The 10,179-nt window shown below is 63.4% G+C and overlaps 1 protein-coding gene across 3 annotated transcripts; it reads left to right on the top strand.

Moving 5' to 3' along the window:
* The first annotated feature begins 242 nt into the window (after positions 1 to 242).
* Positions 243 to 9,494, top strand: BBC3 (BCL2 binding component 3). Of its 3 annotated transcripts, none has more exons than XM_053211388.1 (4): positions 243 to 319; positions 4,117 to 4,405; positions 5,872 to 6,062; positions 8,391 to 9,494. In XM_053211388.1, exons 2-4 carry the CDS (start codon positions 4,132 to 4,134, stop codon positions 8,505 to 8,507), a joined length of 582 nt encoding a protein of 193 aa, XP_053067363.1. In that variant the 5' UTR covers positions 243 to 319; positions 4,117 to 4,131; the 3' UTR covers positions 8,508 to 9,494. The 3 variants fall into 3 exon arrangements, with proteins under 3 accessions (XP_053067363.1, XP_026893711.1, XP_053067364.1); XM_027037910.2 differs by lacking the exon at positions 243 to 319 and adding an exon at positions 1,429 to 1,569; XM_053211389.1 differs by lacking the exon at positions 243 to 319 and adding an exon at positions 2,148 to 3,697.
* The last annotated feature ends 685 nt before the right edge of the window (positions 9,495 to 10,179 follow it).

Here is a 10,179-nt window from a genome sequence, read left to right as displayed (position 1 = left end):
GGGGGACATAGAGGGAACTGAAGGTGTACAGGAGACCGAGCTCCGGAGCCCTTGGCGGGAGGGGGGGGGGGGGAGGAAGGATAGAGGGTCACCAAGTCCAAGAGAGGGCAAGAATGACAAAGAGAAACTGAGAAAGGGAAGTGAAAGCCAGAAGGCAGGGGTGTACCTCAGTGCAGGGGCTGCCCGGGCATGTCCCCGTCAGGTGCCTGGGGCTTCCTTCTTCCCTGGGTGCCCCGTCAGATTTGTGGCAAGTGTGGCTAGGTGTGCATGCTCCAGAGTGTGTCCTGTCAGTGGGCCAGTTACCGGGAACCTTTTACAGGTGTGACTTTGTGACCGTATTGGGGGCCAATTTTTGTTGATGTCTAACTCGATCTGTCTGTGAAAGTCCATTTCTGACAGTTTTAACGTGCCAGCTGTGAATTGGTGTGGGCGTGTTTGCGTGTGTCCCTGTAGGAGTGGGAGTGTCACCTAGATCGCGCTGTGTGTCCAGGTGTCCCTGTGACAGGTGTGTGTGTGTATGTCCCGCTGCGCCTATCAGGAAGCGTGCGTATGTCCTGAGAAGCTCTCAGCCTGTGAGTGTGTGTGTGTGTGTGTGTGTGTGTGTGTGTGTGTTGTGGGTGCCTGTTCCGTGGGGACGTCTGTGAACACAGTTTGTGGGTCTGGATGCGCTCATCAGCGCGGGTGCTTGTGCAACACACCCCCCGCCATCGTGTCGGTCTGCGTGTCCCTGTGACCCTCTCGTCCAGCCGGACTATGCGTTTGTGCCCGGGTGTGGGAGTGTGTGTGCCCCGGTGTGGGAGTCTGCACATCCACGCCCCCGCCCGGGGTGTGCGTCTGTGCGTGGCCGTGTGCCTGCGAGTCGGCGTGTCCCCGTGGCCCTGTCAGCACGTGACTTTGTGTACCCCGGAGCGCCAGTCGGTCAGCCTGCGTACACGTCTCCGGGCGCGTGTGTCTGTGGGTCTCAGTCAGTGTGTCAGTGTGTCACCGTGGGTGTCCGGCTGTCCCGCTGTCTGGGCGGGGGCCCCGTCCGCGCGCCTCGGTCCCCCTCTCACCGGGGCCAGGCACTGCCCCGCCCCCGGCTGCAGGGAAACCCCCGCGCGGAGGTAGGGGGCGCGGCGCGCGCCTGCAAGTCCCGACTTGTCCGCGGCGGGCGGGCGGGCGGGCGGGGCCGTGGCGTCACGCGGGGGCGGGGCGTGGGACCCGCCGGGCGGGGGCGGGGGCGGGGGCGGGGGCGGGGCGGGGCGGGGCGGCCGCCGAGCGGGCCGGGGATCCGCCGGGCGGCCTGAGACGCGGCGCGAGCCACATGCGAGCGGGCGCCCGGCGGCGGCGGCGGCAGCAAAATCGGCAGCGGCGGCCACGACGCGGACGCGCCTGCAGCCGGAGCAGGAGCAGCGGCAGCCACAGCAACAGCAGCCGCCACTGCAGTTAGAGCAGCAGTAGCAGCGGCCGCAGCAGCAGCAGCAGCAGCAGCAGCCGTCGCAGCGAGCGGCGCTCGGCGGGCGCGCCCTCTTGAAGGAAGCCGCCCGCCCCCCCCATCGCCGCCCCCTCCGGCGTGTTCATGCCCCCGGGGTGAGTGTGCGCACCCCGAGTCCTCGCTGGCCGCGATGGGCCAGGCCGGGTGGGCTCCCTGGAGGAGGTGGCAGGAGTGCGCTGGGAGCGCAGTGGGGGCGCGCTGCATCCCCACAGCGTGCCTCCCTCTCTCCCCGCCCTCCACCCCACCAGCGACCCTGGGCTGGGGTCGCTGGGCGGGAGGCGCTAAGGGTCCAGGAGCGCAGGTGCCTCAGCGGTCTGGCGGGTTTGTTTACAAACAATGGGGTGCGGGCTCGGCAGCGCCCCCTGGCGGCCAGTGCGGGCCCGGGGAAGTGAGTCGACCCCGACTGCCCCGGCCCCCGCAGTCCGGGAGGGGCGGGCGGGGGGGGGGGGCCCGGCTTGTCGGGGCGGCCACACCCCAGGCGCGCGCCCGCTGGGGGCGGCGACAGGGGGCGGCACGCGGGCCGTGGAGTCTGCGGCTCCTACGGGCGGGGGCTGCGCCCCAGCAACAGCCGGTTATTGGCCCCGCGCTCGCCTGGCGGGCGGGGCGGGCGCACGTGGCGGCGGCGGGGTGGGGGGGGGTGCTGTGACAGCGGAGGGGGGAGTCTGGGCCCGCCGTGGGAGCGCGCGTGTGCGGGGTTGTGGATCTGCAGGTGTCTCGCCTGGGTGTGTGCGTGTGCCTGTCTCCGAGTTTGTGCTGGGGTCTGCTGGGAGTGGCGGTGCCAGTCCAGGGGAGTGTTGGGGCTGTGGCCCGTCGCCGTGGGCGCTGGAGTCCCCGTGTGCATTCATGTATGCGAGGCTCTGTCTGTGTGTGCCCTGCCGGAGGGGTGGGTGTTGTTTATGTGTGCTGTACCTGGGGCGGGGGGGGGGGGTCTCGGTGAGAGTTGTGTGTGTGCGCGCGCGCGCTGTGTGGGGGTGACTCCGTGGGTCTGTGTCGCCTGCGCGTGCCACGGCGGGTGGACGGAGTGTTTGTGTGCTGCGAGAGTGAGCTGTGTTTGTGGGTCCGTCTGTGTGTGGCTTGCCCCATGTGCTGGGCTTGCGTCCACGGTGTGGACTGTCTGTGACTGTGTGTGTGTGCATCTCCAGGGCATGTGTCTCAGCTAAGCGTTTGTGACGGTGCGCGTGCTGAATGCGACGTCTGTGTGCTGTCCAGGCGCGTGTGTGAGTTCTCTCGGTGTCTGTGTTCTGTCCAGGTGCGTCTGTGAGCGCGCGCGCGCGCGCGCGCTGGGTCTGAGGGGCTTCTCTCTGTGATCGGCTGGCTCATGTGTGTCATGTGGGCTGCGTGTGTAGTGTTTATGTCGGTCACGTGAGACCAGTGTTTTCTGTGGGTGCTTTAGGTGTGCGTTGCCAGGGCTGTGTGGGATTAGAGTTAGCCGCGGTGTGTGCGTGTGTGTCCGGGGCTGACAGTTGGCGGAGGAGGGTGAGTTGATGTCTGCTCGCCTGCATCCGTGGGTCGTGGCCGTGGCCGTGGCCCGGCATGTGTGGTGACGCATCTGGGTCCGGTGACCTGTGCCTGTGGGGGCCCGACGTACATGGGTCCTGGGGGCTGAGAGTTGGTGACAAGGGGGCGTGTTTCGGTCCTGTTGGTCTGCATGTGGCGGTGGATGTGTTTCGTGTTGATGGGCGCGTAGGTCTTACCTCTTGGGTGTGCGGGGGGAGGGGCGTGTGTGTTTGCAAAGTCTGGCAGTGCCTATTCAGTGTGTTTCCGTGTTTGCGATGGCTGCGTTGCGTGTGTGTGTCCACGGGCATATCAACAGTGGGTCAGCATGTGAGGTTCTGGCGGTCTGTGTGTGTGTGTGTGTGTGTGTGTGTGTACGGGGATGGAGGGGACGGGTCGCGCCAGCCAGTATGCGTTGTGTGTCTACGCCTTCGGACGGTCTGAGTGTCTGTATGTCCACGTTGTGGTCACCGTGTGCGCGTCCCGCACTGGGTAGCAGTGTCGGAGACTGGAACCATCTCGGTGTTTCTGTGCAAGTGGGAGATGAGGGGGGAGGAGGTCAGGCTGGCCAGTCCTGAGTGAGTCCTTATCTGTGTGCCGTGGGCCTTTCGCACCCATCCGTGGGGTCTCTTCCATTTGGGTCCTGCATGAGTCCCTGTGTGTGCCCATCACTGTGTTCCGGAAGTTAGCCCCACCAGGCCATGCTCCCCCGGGGGACTCCCAGGCTGGGTGAGTTTGTGTTGTGAGGCTGTCAGCTCTCATACACACACACACACCTGACAGACCCCTCCATCTGGGTCCCGCGTGAACCCTTGGACTTGCTGTGCCTCCATCCTGTACCTCCTTGTCGCTCATGTGTGCCCATCACCATGTGCGGGGGAGGCTGTCCCCACCGGCCAGGTGCCCTGCATCAGACCCTCGGTGGGTGTGTGTCTTGTGGGGCCATCACGCACACCTACAGTCCCCCATCCGGGGCCCTGTGTTCTGTGGGAGCCATCCCTGGGCTTCCCTGGCTCCCCCAAGTGTGCTGATGGCCGCGTGCAGGAGAGGGGGTGTCCCGTGTCCCCCAGGTAGGGTGTGTGTATTGTGGGGCCCTGGTGCCCTCTGCACTTCCCCGCTGACCGCACCCCTCTCCCCCTGTCCTGCAGGCCCCAGGGAGCGCCATGGCCCGAGCACGCCAGGAGGGCAGCTCCCCGGAGCCCGTAGAGGGCCTGGCCCGCGACGGCCCGCGCCCCTTTCCCCTCAGCCGCCTGGTGCCCTCGGCCGTGTCCTGCGGCCTCTGCGAGCCCGGCCTGCCCGCCGCCCCCGCCGCCCCCGCCCTGCTGCCCGCCGCCTACCTCTGCGCCCCCACCGCCCCGCCCGCCGTCACCGCCGCCCTGGGGGGCCCCCGCTGGCCTGGGGGTCCCCGCAGCCGGCCCCGAGGTCCGCGCCCCGACGGTGAGTGCCGCCCCACAACTGGCGCCCCGGGATGCTGGGAGCCGGGAAAGAGACACTGAGGGACTGGAGAAGTGGGAGCGAGTGGGGGGAGGCGGCGAGCCGGCCGGGCCACAGGGAGGGTGTGGCCAGTGTGGTCTTTGTGTTGCAAGAAGCAGGAAGAAGGAGTGGGAGGCAGGGGGTGGGGGGGGGAAGGGGGGAGGCCGAGTGGGAAGTCCCTCCTGGAATCTGACTGCAGTCCCCGAGTTGCAGCCCACGGCCTTTTCCGGGCCTGGGGCAGCAGCTGTTTCCCAGCACCGCCCCCCCCCCCCCGCCCCCCTAGTCTGGGTCTCCTTAACCTCCCAGAGGACCGTGGTTGGGGAGAGTGTGGGCAGAGCGAGAGGACTGTCACTTCAGGACTTAGGGGAGGGTGGCCTTTTGCCTTCATCTGCATCTCCGGCCAGGGCCGCCCCTCTCCGCAGTCCGGGTGGAGAGAGGAGAGGGGGAGGGGCCATTGTGCGGGGAAAGTGGGGGTGGGGGAGGCGGGAGTGGGAAAGTGAGTCTTGGGAAGGGAAGGGTTAAAGGTCCCCTGCCGGATGGGCTGTTAACCCTGTGGTGCCCTGCTCACCCCATCCCAGGGAGCACACTCGGTGGCAGGGAAGACGCTCCTGGTTTCTCTCTCCACCCCAACCCCCGCACCCTGTGCCTGAAGCCCAGGGAGGTCAGGGGAGAGAAAACTTCCCCGGCTGAGTTCCCCGGCGGCGGGGGCAAGAGGGGACCCGGTTTCAAGCCCACAGTCACAGGTGTGGAAACTGAGGCCCCGATCTCAGGCCTTAGAGATCCCTCACACCAGGACCTGGTGTGGCAAGGAGGGAGGAAGAGACTTCGGGGCTGCTCAGAAGGGGGTGAGGCAGGAAGGCATCTCCCGAATCCCAGCCCCCCCAGGCCCGAGCTCGGAGGCAGCCAGTCTGGCCTTCTGGTCTCCATGCCCCTGCCACATCCGGGGGGTGTGGCTTCACTGTGGTTGGACACGAGAGGGCAGGAGACCTGAGGCTTGTGACTGGGTGTAGTCAGTCGCCTTATCCCTATGTGACCTTGGGCCACTTCTTAGGGTGGGCCTTAGTTTCCCCGTCTGGTAAATGGAACAGGCAAAATTTGGTCCCGTTTTGGAAGAGTTAGGTCGGATAAGAGGAAGGACTTCCAGACTAACATGGGTAGTCGGGGTGGTAGCTGGCTAGACAGGTGGCCCCCAGAGAGGCCTCCTCCGGGCCTCTTCTTGCTTCCTGGTACCTGGGGAGTAGAAGCTGAGAAACCTGACTTTAGGAGGGGAAAACAGAATTGCTAGAAATGAGGCGGGGAGTAGAAAGGAAACCAGGAGGCTGGAAAAGGGAGAAGCGGGCCCTGGCTAATTGGTCCCTCGGGAACACCTCAGGGCCTAGAGGGGTGGTGGGTGCTGATCACGCCCCCCCCCCCCCCCCGGCTTTCCCCAGGTCCTCAGCCCTCACTCTCGCCGGCAGAGCAGCACCTGGAATCGCCGGTGCCCAGCGCCCCGGGGGCCCTGGCGGGCGGCCCCACCCAGGCAGCCCCGGGAGTCCGGGGGGAGGAGGAGCAGTGGGCCCGGGAGATCGGGGCCCAGCTGCGGCGGATGGCGGACGACCTCAACGCGCTGTACGAGCGGCGGGTGAGTGCTGGGGGAGGGGTAGACGGCAGGTGGGACTTCCCGCCCGGGAGGGGGCTGCGGGCCGCCCCGCCAGATGTGCGGCAGCTGCCGCCCGGCGCGGCGGGGTCGCGCCGGGGACAGGCAGGTGGGAGGGGCGGCGGGCCCGCGGACCTGCCGAAGGGCCCGCGCCGCGGCGGGCACAGCCCGGGCAGGGGCCCGGACCGCCTCGAGCGCCGCGGCGCGCCCGTGGCCCGCGGCCGCGGGGACTGAGGGCGGCGCTCGGCGGAGCGGCTCATATATCCCGGGCTATTTATAGCCGGTGAGTCAGCAGCGGCGGCGCGGCCGCGCCCGCCCCTCCCACCCTCCGGCGCGCGGCCGGCAGCGCGTCACCCAGCTTCCCGGGCGGCGGCGGGCGGGCCCTGGAGCCCCGCCCCGCGGGACGCCCCGCCCCCAAGCCCACACCTCGGCCTCTAAAGCAAAATCCGTGAAGCCTGCAGCGGAGAACAGAGAATAACAAATATCAGCGCGCCCACCACCCGGCTCTGTCCAATCCGAACATTACACCCGCACGGCTTGCTTATTGAAAGAAAAACAAAACCCGGATGTTGTGAAGCCCCTTGTTCCCTTCCCTTGACCCTCTTCTCCTCCTTTCCGAAGGAAACCTCTCAAGTTGGCTTGTCCCCTGGTCCCCCGGGTGCTGATTCTTTCACTACATATTTATCAGGCCACAGACAGTGCTTAGGTTGGTAGGATGCTTTTTGGCTTAATGTACACGACATGGTGTGTTCCTCTCCAAACTTTCCCCCTCCCTGTATCGCGCTTTGAGATTGAGCCATGGGGGCAAAGAAGCTTTTAGCTCATACATTTTCGCTGCTGTGTAGCATTCTATCGGATCGTATAGTATCCTTGTTCATTTTCTCACTGGTGGATATTTAGGATTTTTAAAAATGCTTCAAATGTTACTGGCTTTTTTTGTTGCTTGTTTTTTTGGCGGTGGTGGTGGTGCTGGTGGTGTTTTTGGTGTCTTCCAAACGATGCCCATCTCTGGTGCACTTGTGTGTACCCCCAGGGTAGATCCCCGGGTGCTGCGCCCCGCCCCCCCCCCCCCCCCCCCCGCCCCGGCTTTACTAGATGATTGCCAGCTTGCTCACAGAGATGTCTGTGCCAGGTGGCACCCTGTAACAGTGTGCCATTGGTAGGCTTTTTAACTAATGTCATTCTGATGTGCCCCCTTTGCTACCTCCTGGCTGCAGGAGGGAGTAATGAGGGGGCAGGGGCTGGTACAAGGCATCCCACACCCTGGCACCCACTAGGATCATTAGGATGGCTTATCTGACCTTGTCCTCAGCTGTAAGATGGCTTTCTCCTCTTTTCAGGGGGCTGAGACTAGGTGGGCCCTGCTTTTAAGCACAGGGCCCGGCCATGCACTCAGGATAGGAGCGGGAGAGTGCTACAGCTTACGTTTAATTTTTACCGGTGGGGACTCTTTTCTTGTATCTAGTATCTTTTGTACTCGCTTTGCTAGCAATTTGGAACTGAGAGGGGCCTGGAGGCCACCCCAAGCCTTCATCCTGTCACTGGGGAGGAGGGCAGGGGTTAGCTTTGCCTGGATATGTTTCCACGCAGCCTCCACACAGAATGTGAACTGTGGTTCCCAGTTCTTGTCCTTTTACAGATTGTTCTAGAATTGCTGAGACCGGGGCTCCTGGGCGGCTCAGTCAGTTGGGCGGCTGACTTTGGCTCAGGTCATGATCTCACAGCTCGTGAGTTCGAGCTCAGAGCCCGGAGCCCGCTTCGGATTCTGTGTCTCCCTCTCTCTGCCCCTCCCCCGTTCACACTCTGTCTCTGTAACTGTCTGTCTCTCAAAAATAAATAAACATTAAAAAAGAAAAATAGAATTGCTGAGACCGTGGGTTCCCTGCTCCCTTCTCTCCCACTTGCCAACCTTTGAGGGGAGGGCGGGACAGGCTGCCATCCAGACTCCCCTGCCGCCTCCCCCACCCCCAGCCTTGGTTGACTTTGGTGACTTTCTGGAAACTGGAGACGAGGGGCACCCCTGCTCCAAGCAAACACTGTGCTGAGAGCATTCTGTCTTGTCTGCATCCTCTCCATCCTGTTCTGCTCTAGACGAGGATGCCGTCGTCCCTTGAGGTGATGACATGAGCCCAGGTGGTCGAGGAACTGGGACTTGGGCCCAATTAACGACAAGAGTACCTAGGCTCTGAGGGTTGGTTCAGACTGTAGATCGCTCTTAGGACTGTGCCTCCCCCGCTCGCTGCCCTTGGGCCTAACCCCCCAACGCCCCTGCCACTAGCCCGCTCCAACTTCCTCTTCTCTCTCTCTCCCTAGAGACAAGAGGAGCAGCAGCGACACCGCCCCTCACCCTGGAGGGTCCTGTACAATCTCATCATGGGACTCCTGCCCTTACCCAGGGCCCGCGGGGCCCCGGAGATGGAGCCCAATTAGGTGCCTGCACCCGCCCGGTGGACGTCGGGGACTTGGGGGGCAGGACCCTCCCACCTCCTGATGCCCTGGCCAGCGCGGGGGACTTTTTCTGCACCATGTAGCATACCGGACTACCAGCCCTGCCTGTCCCAGGGGCGGGCCAGGGCAGCCACTCCAGCCCCAGCCCCGGGCCTGGCCTGGGTGCACTGACGGAGATGTGGACTCCTGGGTCCCTGGCGGAGAAGCCAGGGGAGAGAGGGCTGACGGACTGAGCGTCTCAAGGCGGCGGTGACGGAGAGGGTGGGGACAGAGCCGCCCGCCTCTGCCGCCCACCACCATCTCAGGAAAGGCTGCTGGTGCTGGCTGCCCGTTCCAGCTGCAGGGGTGACACTGGGGGAGTCTCCCTCCCAGTGCTCCTTCACTTTGGGCCTGGCCTCAGGCCCCTGGTGCTTCCCCCCCTCCTCCTGGGGAGGGGGCCCGTGAAGAGCAAATGAGCCAAACGTGACCACTAGCCTCCTGGAGCCAGAGAACGGGGTGGGTCTGATTGGCCGCCCCAGCCCAGCGCCCAGCCATCTTCCCTGAGCCAGCCGGCGGGTGGTGGGCATGCCTGCCTCACCTTCATCTGGGGGTGGCCAGGAGGGGCCCAGACTGTGAATCCTGTGCTCTGCCCGTGACCACCCCCCGCCCCCATCAATCCCATTGCATAGGTTTAGAGAGAGCACGTGTGACCACTGGCATTCATTGGGGGGGTGGGATATTTTGGCGGAAACCGCCCCAGCCTTAGTCCCCAGGGGGAAGCGCTGGGGGGAAGACAGGGGAGTCAGGGAGGGGGGGAAATCGCAGAAGAGGGAGGAGTCTGGGAGTGGGGAGGGATGGCCCAGCCTGTAAAATACTGTATATGCGCTGCTGTAGATACTGGAATGAATTTTCTGTACATGTTTGGTTAATTTTTTTTGTACATGATTTTTGTATGTTTCCTTTTCAATAAAATCAGATTGGAACAGTGAATGCTTTCTGCTTTCTTTCTCCCCTGCATGCTCTGGTCCAAGCCTCTGTGACCCCTATGTGGGAGGAGGTGGGAGAGGGGGTCCATGGAGCACATCGGTCTGTCTAGCTGCATCCCAAGTGAGACTAAACAGCACAGGTGCCACAGTATGTACCCAGTCTTCACGCATCCCCATCAAAAGCAAAGCCTCATGGAAGGCAGGGTTGTTTTTTTTTTTTTTTAAAGACTTTATTATTATTTAAAAAATATTTTGGGGAGAGCGCAAGTGGAGGAGGGGCAGAGAGAAGGGGAAAGAGGATCCGAAGCCGGCTCTGCGCTGACAGGCTGACGGCAGCGAGCCCCATGCTGGGCTCGAAACCACCAACTATGAGATCGTGACCTGAGCTGAAGTCAGACACTCAACAGACTGAGTCACCCAGGCGCCCCTAAAGATTTTAAAGTAATGTGGACACCCAGCATGGGGCTTGAACTCACAACCCAGAGATCAGGAGTTGCAGGCTCCACCCAGAGAGCCAGCCAGGCATCCTGAAGGCAGGATTGTTTTTATCTTTTTTTGGTGCTTTCTTCTCACTTCTTCCCTGCTGGAGGAAGTATGTCCTGGAAGCTCAAAATATTTACTGAACAAATGAATGACCTGTAACTTATTCAGAAGCACCACCATGAGTCATCCCTGGGAAATGTGTTGGT

Source organism: Acinonyx jubatus, chromosome E2, assembly GCF_027475565.1.
Source record: "Acinonyx jubatus isolate Ajub_Pintada_27869175 chromosome E2, VMU_Ajub_asm_v1.0, whole genome shotgun sequence".
Classification (NCBI taxonomy): Eukaryota; Metazoa; Chordata; class Mammalia; order Carnivora; family Felidae; genus Acinonyx; species Acinonyx jubatus.
This window is presented reverse-complemented; position numbering and strand designations above follow the sequence as displayed.